The sequence below is a fragment of the Dicentrarchus labrax genome, unplaced genomic scaffold, assembly GCF_905237075.1.
Source record: "Dicentrarchus labrax unplaced genomic scaffold, dlabrax2021, whole genome shotgun sequence".
NCBI lineage: Eukaryota > Metazoa > Chordata > Actinopteri > Moronidae > Dicentrarchus > Dicentrarchus labrax.
This window is the reverse complement of record NW_026136716.1, coordinates 10,025,813-10,042,072: the sequence shown is the minus strand read 5'-3', so window position 1 is coordinate 10,042,072 and position 16,260 is coordinate 10,025,813. Positions and strand designations below refer to the sequence as shown.

The 16,260-nt window shown below is 39.0% G+C and overlaps 1 protein-coding gene and 1 long non-coding RNA gene across 2 annotated transcripts in view; one reads left to right on the top strand and one right to left on the bottom strand.

Moving 5' to 3' along the window:
• LOC127378693 (gamma-aminobutyric acid receptor subunit gamma-3-like) overlaps positions 1–16,260 on the top strand; it is an 89,704-nt gene that overhangs the window by 56,917 nt on the left and 16,527 nt on the right. The window contains exons 6-8 of the mRNA XM_051427839.1: positions 535–617; positions 7,947–8,084; positions 15,269–15,421. Of these exons, the coding sequence (XP_051283799.1) occupies positions 535–617; positions 7,947–8,084; positions 15,269–15,421 (374 nt within the window). The remainder of the gene's footprint in view (positions 1–534; positions 618–7,946; positions 8,085–15,268; positions 15,422–16,260) is intronic.
• On the bottom strand, positions 713–9,996 carry LOC127378699 (uncharacterized). Its single transcript, XR_007888135.1, has 3 exons — positions 9,387–9,996; positions 6,730–6,767; positions 713–5,544 (listed from the first exon to the last, which is right to left on the bottom strand). It is a non-coding gene; the product is annotated as an uncharacterized LOC127378699 (long non-coding RNA).

The following is a 16,260-nucleotide window of genomic DNA, read 5'->3' as shown; positions in this document are numbered from 1 at the left end:
TCCAGTGAAAATTAATTTCAGGATGATGAATTTAAGAAACACTCAGGGAATATTAACTGAGTGTGATACGGTTTCATAATTTGCTTGTAGAACTAATCCCCTGCATCTTTGTGATCGCCATAGCTTTCCCAAAACATCTGGTGTATTGACTTGTCCAGTGATCATCATAGCTAAATACTCCTGTTTTTAGAAGCGCACATTGCCTCTGGGCCCTGACCTATAAGTTAATGCCGTCTCCGTGGTAAAAAACACGTCCGACGCCGATGATGGAACAGTTCTGTCATTTTGAGGGATTTCACACATCAACCAAGCAACCGAGTGTGATCCGGCACCATCTGGTTTGAAGCCAGCGCTTCATATACTGTAGCGCAAAAAGTGCATTATGTGATATAAGCTGTGATGAATACCGTGCATTCACGCCATGTGCTTCATGGGCCGAGAAATGAAGGATTCCGAGTGTTTATAGTGCCTTGAATGTCTTTGTCTAAGTATTTCTTTCTCTCTCTCTCTCTGTGCGTCTCTCCCCCTTTCCAGGATGACCATCAACGCAGAATGCCAGCTGCAACTGCATAATTTCCCAATGGACGAACACTCCTGTCCTCTCGTCTTCTCCAGCTGTGAATATTGGCAATAGCACACACACACACACACACACACACACACACACACACACACACACACACACACACACACACGCAAATGCACACAAATAGAGAAATATGCTCATATTCATGCATAGTGATGCGTATACATGAAACACCTGCTCAGGTAAAACTTATAAAGCAGGCTGCATGAATACAAAAAAATGGGTCCGAATGTGAAGGACAAAATGAACATTAGTGACGGAAAGAAAAAAGACAAAAAAATAGGTGAAAGCACAATTCTAATGCCAAAAAAAGTACAGAAACCAAACTGTGCCACCTCGACACAACCTGAGCCCTAAAATGTTTGTATCCTCTTTGAGGGGGCCCTCAATTTAGGTGTCCCAGTTTGAGCGTGAATCATTGATTTGGGGATTGAACTGCACATACAGGGAGATATTTACTCAGCCTGTCGCAAATTATTGTCAAGAGTACAAACTTTTGTGTCACCACAACTTTTTAATTTAGCAGGGTATTAACTCCAGTAAATCACCCCAGCTGCCGCTATATGAGACCTGATGTCGGCGCTTTGAATATTAGTTCAAGAGAAGACGTTTTTTAGGACTGGAAGTGCGTATTCATCTTGCAAGAGGAAGAAAAATTACAAGTTGTGAGTTCAACAAAAAGATCAGTGATTATGATAAATCAGTGCGATTTTTTTTGGCAAAAACTTTTAAAACTCCTTTGACTAGATTATTTCTGTAAACAGATCATACTTAACAACCATTAGTTGCTTCTTCTGTTACATTGCACTGGACGGGAGCTGCTGTGAGCAACTTAAAGTCAGGGAATAACAGGCAGGAGGGACCTGCGGGAAATGGGAAAATTGGTATTAAAAGATTTTGATCTCTTTTTTTTTCACTATTTACATTCAAACAAGAACTCTTATTAAATAGGCTGACAATGAAAGTTGAAATGTTTTATTTATAATTTTCTTAAATGATACATTTAATAAAATCTTAAGTTGAAGTTCAATTAGAAATAATTCATCAGTAGGGCTTTTCTGGGAATTTCTCTTTCGTCAACATTTTCCATGGCAGAAGGAAAAGAGGAGTGCAGATTATGGTTCTGCCTCCCACTGGCTCATCAGACACAGATAAGGGATCAGATGAGGAAGATGGAGAGGATGAACTTAATGCATTGGGCCACATTGAGGGCCACAGTATCAGCCTCTCTGCTGGCGCTAATGATGAGGCTTAGCTCAAAGTGCGTCCATGAATCATAGCCACACGTTGTAATGGTTTGTAGTTAAGTGAGAAAAAATGTATTTTTATAGCACCTTTCTAGATCAGACGTCACCAAGTGCTTCACTTAAGTCCAACGGGAGCCATAACTTCATTGCCTGGAAACAAACCAACAAACCCTGAACAGAAGACCTCAGAGACCTCATGGTGACGTGGGACTACAGTTTTAATGTGTGGGGCAATTTTGTCATACTTTAACAGTTTAACTATTCTTTCTTAATAAATGTTTACATGAAGAGACAATGTTATGTCTTAAATCTGCTTTTAGAAAAAGGAGTTTCACTTCTTCAAATCAACAGTATACCTGGAATTGGCAACATATATCAGGAGACTCGCATTGTAAATAAAATGGATAATTGAAGCACAAACTACTTAATTTTAAGAACTTTTTTTTTTTTTTTGTTCTTGCACATTAAAACGCTCGAGAGCCAGAAGAAAATGACATGATGGCTGCATTAGCTCTGCCAACGGCTTTATACTGGCATGAAATTAGAGTCCTCAAAGGGTTTATTGTTCCATTAACCAGCGCCTTATTAAGTTACCCGCCACCTAAAAAGCACCGAAATCACATTTGATTTTGTATGACAGGTCATTCTGCTGCACCGGACGTCTTCCAGCGCCTAGATGTGATTTAATTTAGGTAATAATCATTACCTCATGCGACTACAGATGGCAGTATTTGTGACCAGGCCATTATTAAACCTACTCTCGGCTTTGAGTTCGGACAATCAATTGACTGTTTTTGAGCATATGTACAATTTGTTCATAGAGTGACGAGAGTGGCTGTCGCAGTACTGTACATAGTGAAAAAGCTATTGGTCGCAAATGGGTTTCCATTATGTCTCTGCTGTCAGTGAAAGGATTTGCAGTAATAACCCTTTTTCTCCCTCAGTCTAAGTTCATCGCCATATGAATAGACTTCTTTTTTCTTTTCTGTCTGTAGCTGCAACAGATCAGCAGCTAAAGTCCTCAGTGACACTAAATTAAAGCCTCAAAGTTTTCTGTTTGCTTTAGCTGAATGTCGCCATTGCCCCCAAACATGTCAATAGCTAATTGCTCAAACATGTTTTGATAAAAATCGCCGCATAATTTCATGGTTTATGTTTTAAATTTGGCCTCTTGGCAATAGCTCAGATAGCTGTTTTTTCACTCTAAAAAGACTTTGGAATACATTTTATAGTTCACATACTAAATCCTCCCCATTTAAAACGTAAATCTGTGCTTTATTCAAGATTTTCTGATCAGAGCGAGATCCCTTGATAATTACGGAACAATGGAGATTACATTTGGAGATCTTACTAAAAGCCAGTTAAAAAAGAATTACCTTTCAGTGCGGAACAGATGCTTCCATGATAAAAATAACAAAAAGCTTTCATGGCAGCTGGTCTGCGTCTGTTTTTTTTTTTTTAAAACGTCCAGAGCTTTTTATGTTGTGTATGTGAACACGTCTTATCTTCGGTGGCAGCAGCACAGACAACCGGGTCTGCGCGTATGAGTCAACTGTTTTGGAAAATGTAAAGCTGCTCTTCAGATTTCTACATGACTCTGACAAGCTTATTCACCCACTTAGAAGTTCTAAAGAAACCCTGTGCGGTCAATCTTCATATTACGACACGAGATGCCAAAGGAGAGCACATTAACTAACTGAGCAGCATGTGTTTCTCTCAGGTCATCTCCGTCTGTTTTCCATAAACAAACATGTTAGTCTTTCTCAGTCACTGCACATCAAGACATCTGATGATGAAGCCAAATTTTCTCCACTGTCCAAACACATAACCCATTCTTACACACCATCAACCTCTCTTACCACTCAAGGCGCGCGGCACTTAATGTATTATGATACTGTAGCAGCCTTTTTAAAATGTTCTGTCTCTTCAGCATGAAGCAAATTACAATCTTCCCCATTATGGCTGCAATCAATTTCATTTATTGAGATGGAGCATTATAAAACACGATGAATGCGATTCTGAGTATCTTTTGATGGCAGATGTATTTCTGACAGACATTGTGCGAACAATCTGACACCTTGCAAACATGTTTTGAATTCATATCTTGGTTCTTGTGACAAAGAAGCTTTTAAGCTACTGTATCTTTCTTTTTAGTTTATTCGCTGTATAATAGCTTGTGTGAGGTGGGGGGGCAGGAGTAGAAAAGACATACTGGAAAGCCTTAAGAATGATTACAAGCACTTTGGACTGCAGTTATTCACATCATAATCACAGCCGCAATCACTTCCTAAATAACACCCTTTGTGATTCTATATTGGTAGGATATTCACATCTTTACTGCACATAACATTATATATGAGCTGTGGCCTTTGTGTCAGAAAAGGCTGGCCAAGACTGAAGCCCAGTAGGTCATTTGCTTTGTGAAAAAAATGGCTAAATATGTGACATTTTAAATATATTTCCCCTTGGTTCTTGTCAATCAGCTGCCAGCTACAGGAGGGGGAAAAAACATTGAAGTCTCCATCACTATATCATTTGTGAGAACTTACAAACTCCATGTTTTAGCCAGGTTTTGTTCACTGTGCATATACAGACTGCTGAATCTACACCATATGTTAAAATGAGAATAAGAAGCTCTGTGAGGCAGTTCTTTGAGCTAAATGCTAGTTCATCTTAGTGTGTCAAATTTTGTCCCAAAATGACTTTCTTGCTCAATTTTTAACTTTAAACACCCCTTTTGCGCCAGTATTACCAATATTTCTCAGTGAATGTGCTCTCATGGATACGGCTCCCTGGTTTGACACAACCTAGCAACACCTAATGACTTTCCACTGAAAATAGTTGGCAACACTAAGCACTAGATGAAAAGTAAGGGGATCACCAAAGATTCTGAAATATATCCCAAAGGGGACATGAATGTCTGAACCAGATTTCAATCCAATATTTAATCAGACATTTCACTCAAAATCACAAATGTCAACCTCATCCTGGCGCTAGAGGAAAAGTCAGGGGATCACCGAAGTCGGTAGGATTTATCCTTTTTGGGATCATGAATGTCTGTATAAAAATTCACCTCAATTCATCCAGAAGTTGTAAAGATTTCTCAGTCTGACCGACTGACAGACCAAAACTGCCTTCCAATACCACTAGTGTGACAAAAAACTTAAAATGCAAACAATATATATATAAATGCAAGATTATTTTACATGATATATGGGCTAAAACCAGTCAGATATGTTGAAAAGACTTTCATTTTAGCAGATCTGATACTATTATTGAAACCCAAAATGACTCGGTTACACCAGTAGCAAAATGATGTCTTCCCAGTAAAGAATCAGGCCATTCATACATTTAAAGATGTAATCAGCAGTCCTCGGTCACTCCCGCCCAAAAAAAGCCTGAGCACCTCCATCATGACTGCCACAGGGCTTATTACATTATTTGAAACCCCACCGCAGGGGGTCTTGAACGGTCAATCATAAAACCAAGTTGTCACTCTGATTTTATGTTCCTCACAAGTTTCTTGTTTTCATTTTTGAAGACCTCATCTAAAAATGGACTTGTTTTAAAGTTTTTGGGTGTTCGTGAACAAGAACGAGGAAAATAATGATGAATTCTTACGGTTCAAACATATTCCCATAGCAGCTGATGTGTGAAATAAACTGGAACTGACCTTGCGTACAGGTATGGCTGTTGAAAAGAGCCGCTGCTCTGCAATAGGTGGAAGAAGAAAAAGAAATGTGCTTAGAGTCAGCTGTTTTCTTTCCTCTCACTTTATGATAAGGTATCTTTAGTAAGCACGCTGTACAGTATTTCAGACAAGAAGAATAACTGCAATTTTAAACATGCAGTCCTCTTACACCCACATGCATACATACTGTAGATAACAGAGTAGATACATTCAGGACAATGAAATGAGCTTCAGAGGGTTTGGATTTTGAAATCAGTATACGCTTGTTGTTTAGACTTTTTTACTTATTTGGTCAAAAATGTAACTACCAAAAAGAGTAAATTAAGGTTTAATTCATTTTTTTTTTTTTTTGCTGTTATATACGCCCCTACATTTTAGTGCCTGGGGCTGTGATTTTTTTTTTTTTTTTTTTATCAGTACTGTAATTTGAGTACTGTGCTTTGTTAACAAACACTAAAAATAGTTTGCATCACTTCAATTCATTGTAGTTAAAGGTCCAGTATGTAACATTCAAGAGGCAGAAATGGAATATAATATTCATAGGTAAGTTTTCATTAGTGTATAGTCACCTGAGAATAAGAACTGGTGTGTTTTCCTTACCTTAGAATAAGCCGTTTTAATCTACAGACACTGTGGGTCGCCTTCCGTGTATGCCGCCATGTTGAGCTGCCATGTATGCAGTAGCCCAGAAGGGACAAAGCAAACACTAGCTCCAGAATGGCAGGTTTTTTTGCACATTTTGCGGCCACTGTAGTTTCTCCTCCGTGCTTGAAAAGGAGGGTGACAGGTGGGAGTTGCAATTTGCAACAACACCACTAGATGTCACTAAATCCTACACACTGGATCTTTAAGAAGTTTGCTGGGGGCCGACGTTGTTCGCCAGCGTATCCTGTGTTTTAAGCACTCCAGACATTTAATTTACAGGACTACCTGTTGCTGAGCTGGACCCACAAGGGACCGCTAACACTAGCTATACACCACACTGCCAACTCCTTACTAGGTGTTGAACATGAACAACAACAGGGTTAAAAACGTCTCGTATCAATGAGCATAATATGAAAAATATGCCCAATAGCTGCAGTATCATTATAGTTTATATCACAGAAATAGCGAGGCGAACTCAAATTTCAAAATCCCTCTTGTCTCTGCTCCCATGATATTGATTTTACTGGCAGATTTCCTCACGTATATCTGACTCTGCTTACAGTAATACGGCAGAAGCGGACATCCCACGTCTTCTTTGCTTGGAGGATAGACAGGAAGAATATTAGAGCCAAGGCCACAGAAGAGTGTAATTTATAACATGGTGCAAGAACATGTTGCTTCGGGGGCCTTTTAAAGGCATGAAATATGACGAGCATTTTGTAGCTATGAAGATACACTGGTAACACAATGGTAATACTCTTTGCAGTAAAGATAATTGTGCAAACACACCAAGAGAAATATGATGGCAATAATGTTTGCCATCTATTATTAGTGTTTGGAGAAAAAAAAAACACCTCTCTTGCTTCATGGTGATTGCTCTTCTTGGTTATAGATGGCTATCCTCTAAATGAGACTATTTACATAATTAGTCTGGTTCCCACTACAGGGCACAACAACACTCCCCACTCGCTCATTATTTCTGTCACTCATTTTTCGATGTGAAATTGCTTCAACTTGTCAAATGAGCTCAGCTCCTTTCTTTTTTTTTTTTAACATGGAGCCATTGTTATCAGTGTATTAGCTCTCATAGAAGTTCGACATCTTGCATGCTGTCTTGTACTTGTGTTACATTGCTTCACCCGGCAGGGGATCTGTATGTGAAATCCTACAGTTTCAAAGCTAACCATGTCCACAAAGTGGCTTGACTGACGTACTTTCACATGTCCCTGAAGTGTAATAATAGGTTTGTCACAGGAGTATATGGAAGGCACATGGCCTATAATCTCACACTAGAAAACATATCCATTTATATGAAAGAGTCAAGACATTTCATTATAATTTTTCTTTAAAGTGGACTTGCCTTTTCCCTCCCAAGATCAGTCTCTTGCAGTGAAGCAGACAGACCATTATCAATTTAATTTGATTCAAGAGCATCCTTGAGACCAGTTGCCTTGCACTTGTCGAAGGCGCTGACTGTTTTGAAACTAAATCACACATTGAATTACATGGGAGAGTGGATATTTGTTCATCATGGGTGCATTACGGCAGATTCAGAGCAAACAAGTTAACGGTAATTGCTCAGTTGGTCTGCAGTCCACTGAATTGCCAATGAAAACTTACTGTATAAATTTGTATAAATCATGCCCAAATCAGGTATAAATCATGCATACAGTAAAAACTGCATTGCTGCATTAATCCTTCCTGTATTCTTCGCCTTCAACTTTTATCTGTGTCGTTTCTCTCTTCCTTTCACGCTCACTCTCTGTGTGGTTTCTAGACGGCTACCCACGGGATGAGATCATGTACAAGTGGGCGCGGAACTCGGTGGCGACTTCGGACCAGAAGTACTGGAGGCTTTACCAGTTTGATTTCATGGGGCTCAGGAACACCACGGATGTGCTCTCGACCACAGCGGGTAAGAAAGACGCAGAGTAAAGGTCAAGATTACTGTCAGTTGTGGCACAAAATTCATGCTGAACGGTTGCATTTCATGGCGTTATGACTGATGATTTTTCACCTCCGTGCAACCCTCAGAGGTTAAAGGTCGGTATCGGCTACAGGCTAGCAGCTGGAACTAGCAGGAGTCTTTCCGTCTGTTCAGCAGGGTTCAAAATAAAACTCAGCCCAACTGCCTCTGTGCCCCAAGCTTTGCACAGGTTAACATTAGCACCATGACCATAAATGTAATCGTATAACTACAAGCTCATAAGTATTCCCCTCGGGTGTAAGGGCAAATAGGTTTCTCCACTGACATTAATCACCACGATTAAAGATTAAAAAGGAAGTTTAATTATTCACTTCTTTTCCTTCTCTCTTCCCATACTTTGTGCAGTATAGTTATTAGGCCTTGTCTCCTCTGATGATTTAATTTAAATTTGTTGTTCGGGGAGGCAGCTGGAGAAATATTGTTGCTCCAACAGGTGCCAGTAATTACACTCACAACCGGAACGGGGTGGACAAGTTCCTAATACATTTTTAATGCCTCCACGTGACCCTTGAAGATAAAGACAGATTTTAATGGCCTAATACGCAAAACATTATGAACGAGGGAGATGGAGAAAGAGCGTGACGCAGTGATTGTTAACCCCTCTTAACCTTGTTTATGAGTTGCATATTTTGTGCCACACAAGTCCTTTGTCTTTGCAGAGGCGTGCACGAGTCTGCATAATGTGACCTCATTCAGCTTTCTAAGAGCTGAACCTCCGTTCATGAATATTCGAGGAACAAGAGCACTTGGCATGATTAGGAGAGGGATAACAGGGAGTGGCATCAAATTATTAAGGAGCTCAGTGCAAATCAGTTGAACAGATTCATTTTGCAAAAACGTTTAAGCGTGGCAGTCTCTGTCCCAATACTCAAACATGACGCAGCTAAATCAAATATAGACCTCTTTTAAACTGGAGAGAAATAATGTCGTCTGTTCCATCACCCATCGGGAATACTGATCAAGCATCCTGTTTATAGCTAATGAGAAGCTGCCATTGTATCTTTGTTTCTGATAACACACACACACACACACAAAAAAAGGTGACTGATGAGCGCTCTCATCCCGAGACACGTTGATGGCCTTATAAATTATATGTTTTCCTGGACTCCCGCTGCAGCATCAAAAAAACGCAGCCAAACTAATTTTCTGCTGAGATGCTCAAAAGCAACCGCAAACCTACACATCTACCTCATGCTGTTCAAGAAAATTAGCCGTTTTCTCATTTATTACCTCGTTTCTTTTTCCTGTTTCACTTGCCGGAGCTCCATCTCCACACGCATGATGATTAGATCCCCGGCTAAAAATACCTATCATTAATTTACATCATGACAAACTTCGAAAGTGCTGCGTTTCTCTTCCTCTCTCGCTCTCTCTGTCTTCCCTCTCTCCGCTTTATCCTTCATCCCTCATAAACACATGAGGCATGGGGCTGTTTTAATGAGGACAGAGTGGACAGATCCCCGGCCACAGCGCCACTGGGGACCACCGCCGCAAATCCACCGTCGTTATCAATTCAGCGGCGTCCTCTTCAAAAGGCCCCAGTGCGGAATCCCAAACGCTTCGGCACTTTGTTCTACCATCCCTTCACAAATTCCCTAAAAAAGCTTCTATTATGCCTTTTTCTGCGGGTTGCATTGCAGAAATGCTGATGTTCTTCCTTCCGCACACGTCCACCCTGGACTTTTTTTTTCAAATGCCTTCCTGTAAAGAATGTGTAGTGAAATTGCTGACAATCCCATGCTTTGTCCTTTGATTGCATCACGGATCACAATACTGAAACTCCCCTTGATGTTGCTTCTTTATTTGATGTATGAAAGCCTTCATACCTTTTTTTGGCTGCGCTCACTAACCTGCAGCAGATCATATAAAATCACAGCTGGAAATCATGAAACTATGATGAAAGTGTCACTGCATGAGGAAGAGACATGACCATGCATGCAGACTTTAAAAAAGAAAATGATTGAGTGTGCACTTAACACCTCCTCTGAACACTGATTGTCCAATCTATGTTTATAGCAGTCATAATTAGACACAGCAGGCTTGGGTTTGTCTTGTTTAAAGCCTTTCCAAAACCAGAAACACTGAAGGAATGTTTATCTGCTCGATGCAACCATTAACATGTTGCGCTAACTAGCTTTCTACCTATAGTAACCCTTGACAGTATATGATTAGTGTAGAAAGCTTCTGAGTCTGTGAAGTGAAGCCAGCGAGGAAGTGTCTAAAAACCTGCAGTTTTTCTAATGACCAGCAGGGGGCAGCTGCATGGGCTGCAAAAAAGGAGTCTGATAGAAATGAGTCTTATGGGAAAATTATGCTACTTCTCACTTGATTTATTAGTTCAGTAAACAGTTTCCTGATAAGTTTATGGGCTCAGTCGCTAATTTCTAGTCTTCTTCCATACAGCATGCTGTTCATTTAGTACATTATGGTCCCGTTTTGAGGCTATCCAGCGCACGGCACAAAACTGAGATCAAACTGTCAAACTAGGCAATCAAATATGAATCAAGATTCTGTTACTGAATTGCCCATTTCACGCCTCAAATCTTTTCAGAAGCATATTTCAGTGTACTGTGACTGAGAAGCTGCCACTGTTTTCTGCTATAATTCTGTCAACTGCAGAAATCTCACTGTGGTCAGGGTCAGCCGCCCCTTTGATTTTGATGTTACCGTACCATCTTGTTGAATGTGATGTCCTATTTAAAAAGAAAAATAAATAAATAAAAAAATCATAATAATAATAATTATGCATAATGGGTAATTAAAAGGAATGACAGCTCAAATACCATTTATAATTTCCCTATTTGAGCTGTCATAAATAAGGTTTACTTACATTGACAATGGAGTCCTGTTCACTATAGCCATGTGGAATTTTTAGTTATTTTACTGTTTAGGTTTTGATAAAATTGTGAATGGTATAAAGTAATTTGAGCTGACTTTCCCTCACTTGACCACAGTAAGATTTCTTTAAAATGCCAGGCCTTGTTTAGTCTAAAGGATAAAGCAACACTGGCACACTAGCAATCCTACATTTGGCGCTATGGTTTTGTAAATGACCCCAGCCGGTCGCAGAATATGAAAAAAAATATATATATATATTGTTTTTTATTACCCATTTCTGAAAAGAAAATTAAATGATCAAAAGGAACTGACCACGAGAGAATTTGTTTTTGTTGGAGAAAACAAAAGTCAGTACATGAAGCTTGGGTTGGAAAATTTAAAGGCAAAAATGAAGCATTTAAAAAAAAACTAAAACATGACATTTCGATCATGACACTTTCACAAGGTAACAAATCTTCAGTGAAAGTTTGAATTTCGTGTGGAAAAGTGTGGAAAGATTTCAAAACTTAGTTGAGAAAAGAAAAGGCCATCACTGCAATTGTTTGTCAGTTTAGTGAAGAATCCACAATAACATTTCAGCTGAGTTGTCTTGTGCTCAGTAATAAAAAATGTTTTCCTCACAGCTTCCAAACAGAGCAGACCTGACTGCATGGCATGACAGAGTCTGTAGACAAGTGTAGAGCGGGTGACTCGGGCTAATAAGTATTCTGCAGGAGTGTGTAAACAGAGGGCTTTTTACTGTCCTAACAGAATGTAAACAGAGGGGTTGTTTGCTACAATGCACAGAAGTCACCACACTGCCGTGGGTACGCACACGGCTGTAGATAGTCCATCTGGGAATGTACATTATTGCTGCCTCCACACAGTCATTAATGCAAGCTAAACGGTATAATCCTGCAACATTTGCAAGAATAACTTTGCAAAATGACGCATATCTTCCGAGCATTAAACTGTCAAATTAGACATTCTGTCTGCAGAAGAGTGTCTATCTTGGGTTGCTTCTACGACTGTGCACTGCTGTACTCAAAGTGAGGAAGCGAAGAATAATTCAAGCTGCAATGTTGTTTTATTGACCCCTATTGGTATATAAAATTGAGTTGTTTTTTTTTGTTTATTTAACCAGAAACGCTTTGGATTGCTTTAAGAGAACACTTTATCTCGGACATAAACGGGCGCATAAAATAAAACTAGACAGTTTTTTATTTTGATGAAATGGCAAAATACTCAGATTTTATGTGCCTTCTGTGTTGTGATTAATATTTCCTTTTGTTGTAATGTTGCTTTGGAGAAAATTAATCAGATAATTTGCTGCAGTCTTTGTAATATACAGGCAACTAATTATTTTTAGTACAAGATCTGATTACATGCATATTTCCTTAGTTATGATATTAAATTTTGGTCTTTCTTAAAAGCACATTTGTATTTACAGAATTGACTCTCTTTGAATAAAAAGTGATTATGCACCATACATCTCACCTTCCACTCACTACATTTTTATTTCCCAATTTCCCAACAGTTACCTAATTCTTCCAAATGAGTCCACTGTTAATAGCTACTGTATGTATGTAAGTGTGACGCAGCAAAAGCTTGAACAAACACTAAAAACTGTAATATTATAATAAATCTATACATCTTGGTGCCATGGTTACAATCCATTGGGATTGTTTCATTGTGATATTTAATATTTATTAAGAATTTAATGCTATTTTACTTGAATACAACTTCATCCAACTTCTGCCTGTGTAATGTCCTCATCATGACATTGACATAGTCTGTCTTTTAGTACCTTTATATGCACACTAGTCTGTAATAAATTTTATCCTGGTTTTATATTTAGGAATTATTGTCTTATATTTATTATTATTTTTATTTTAGGATTATGATCCAAATTGTTCCTATATTACTCACATTTAGCCTACTGTACAAAAAAGCCTTGATTAAATGATCAGTTTATACCAGTTTTAGCCTTGCATTAAGATAACATTCATATTTTCTTAGTACCTTGGTGCCCTGTAGTATTTGAGTGCAGGTGTCAGTGTGGATCTGTTGTGTAAGTAAGGTTTGGACATTATTTCAAAACTACTTGCTCAGCACAGTGGAGGTGTGCTTTACCTGTGAAATGTCTCAAAGCAGCTCTGCTTGAATTCCCCACTTTCTGTCTGATCCTAACCTGAGCTTTTAACTGAAGCTGCTGGCTGCTTTTTGTATATTTAGTGGTCCACTCAGCATTGGTGGCTCGATGCAGTGTGGTCAGTGCTTTTAATGGGGCTCAGTGGGGCCTTTTTTACTGCTGTCATTCCCAGAGAAAACATCTGGATCTTGATCCTGTAGGCTTTATTTCAAATTCAGTTTAGATCATCATTTATCATATGTTTTGTTTAACTAACTGAAGTTGAGGATTCACCTGTGCATTTACAGCCATGGTACTCCGATTATGATCATGTTATTATATGTTTTTATTTGTATAATAGCAAAAGCAATTCAACTTTCTTTTTTCTTTATGATTTATGGAATTCGAACTGCACAACATATTTTTTTTTTCTACTTACTGCGTGATTGTGCTGTTTGCATTGTCTTCTTTGTATAAGACTGTATTGCAGTGTAAAACAAGCCCAAAGTCATTAAAAATGTGACAAAAAAGCTGAGAGAACAGAGACTTAACAATGAAAGTATTGTGTATTGGATGTCAGTGTGACTGACTTAAAAGTGAAAAGGGGGGAAAAAAGCTCCTAAAAACAGCCCTGGACATCACAAAAAACACTGTGAAAAGCTAAACTGGTGCTGGTGAGTGTTTATCACTTACACAGAACATGTGTCACCAAGACACGGGGCCTTTTTATTCATTGCACCAGGCGATTTAAAATGATTATTTCAGTTCTATATGGAGAATGAGGTGAGATTCAGCTGTGAGCGGGGGACAAAAGGTCTTCTCCTACAGATGTTTTATTCAATCCGACATCCTTCTCATGGAAACGCCTGAATGGCAGCACATTATCAAACAGCATTCTTCAGTAATATTTGAAGTAATGCTCCTCTGATGCGTAGAACTTTGTCAAGGTTACAGAACAATGGCTTTTGTTCACTAAGTGTCGTAGCTCAATATCTACCTGCTGCTGTCAATTAACGCTTGCAATAACAAGCATCCTACTGTAGTCGGACCATTAAAGAGGCAACTGAATAAATTCTGTCACTCTACTTTCCTTTCTTCCCCTCACACTGACAGTGCCATTGTATAGTTGCTCAAGTTAGAGAGAAGTTCCTTCCTCTGTTGTTTGAGCTCCATTAAGGTTTTTCTCCCCTTGTCGTCTCTCTGTTCTCTCTCTTAATTTTCACTATTTTCCAGCTATCTCCCCTCTTTCCTGTCTCCCTCTGTCCTTGTCTTTTTCCCCTCTGTCTGTCTGCCTTCCCGTTTGATCCAGATTATCTTACTTTAAGCAATTATAGACTTAATTCCAGACTATCAGAGAAGGAACTGAACACTGCTCTGATGTCTTGTGCGACCAATAAAAACAACTTTGAGTTTCAGTGGAGTTTATCGGCTCTAAACTGTACAGAAACTGTCTTAAATAAAGTTACTGAAGACCTCAGATCTTAGTACAGCTTTAGACACTTCAGACAATTTCATTAGAAAACTGGACTGACTCTGAAATGGTTTCAGTTAATCTCTACTGACAGAAAATGGCAAATGTTTTGTGCGGTGTTCCCCAGGGGTCATTCCCTGGCCCCTGGTTGTTTTGTATTTCTGTTTGTCCCAAACATAAGACACAGACCTGTCTTCTTTTTAAATCTACTGACTATCACAGCTTCTCAGATAAAGTGCAGGATTATTTAACAATCTTGCAGTAAAATGTTGTTCTGGCCTCTGTTTTGATGACCAAGTTAAAATCACAGCACAATGTAGCCTCCAGCTACATATCAGACCTTTTTAATTACTCATGAGCCACTGCGCTGCAGCAGATCCTCGGGGGTTATGGTCTGTTTATGGGCGGATGGAAAAGTGTAACTTACAAATTAGCAGGGTCACCTTGCAGTATGATGCAACTTAAAACGGCAATATTGTACAACAGAGTTCTGTCTGGCAGACTACTGTAATATTCTACATCCACACTAGCAGCTCGGTGAGGTTGTATTTAGGGCTGAATGCTAATGTCAGCACGATGAGATGCTCCCAATGACAATGCTAAAATTACGATGTTTATTGCATTTTAATTTCTGTAATCAAGTTTTGCCTTTTTAAGTGAACTGCTCCATTTTCTCTGTCTCTCTCTCAACAGGCGACTACGTGTTGATGACGGTATACTTTGACCTTAGCAGACGGATGGGCTATTTCACCATCCAGACCTACATCCCCTGTATCCTGACTGTGGTCCTCTCCTGGGTCTCCTTCTGGATCAAGAGTGATGCCACGCCTGCAAGGACAGCTCTAGGTACCCAACAGCACCGCCTGTGGGGAACATTACTTCATTTCAAAAGGGCTTGTATAACTTAATCCTCCTTGGGAGAAGTCATTTGTTGTTGTTTTTTATATATATATATATATATATATATATATATATATATATATATATATATATATATATATATATATATGGCTTTTCTGTTACACCCACCAAATTGGCAGATAACTCCTTTCTTGCCGGTGAATGATCAGCAGAAGGGAATAGTGTCGATGTCCAATATCTTGTCATCCATTTGCTTTAATTGAAGTGATGGGAATACTTTCGCCAGATAATATAAAACTCCCTGCCACGGCTCATTCAAGCTGTAGCTGCGTGAGTCTAATGTGAGAAAAATGAATCGGAAGTCAGTGGCAGGATTTAAAGCCTTTTTGATAATTCCCGTTCAATCTGAGATTTAGACAACTTGATAACAAAAGCAATAATCTCTTTTTTGATTGGTAACTGCAATATTATAACTCGGTCTTTGTTCCAGTAGTTATTACTGGCAAAAGCAATCGCATTACTGAATACTTGCACATCCCTCAACAGTGTTGTGAAGTGAGAGAAGACAACAAATGAAGAAAAAGCAGTTGCGTATCTGTGTCAAACTGTACATCAGCCATTCACAAACGGATATGCATGTAGCTTTAGCTGAACATTGATCCATCTTTGAAATGCATGTCCCATCCGTGTTGCATGTTTTGTTTTCATCCTTTTTTTTCCGTGTTAATCTTATTTTTCTTTGCTTGCTGAGTTGACAATCATTTTGAATTATTTTCCTCAGCCACTGCATGCCTACCATTAGCTCATTTGCTTTCCTGTGGATG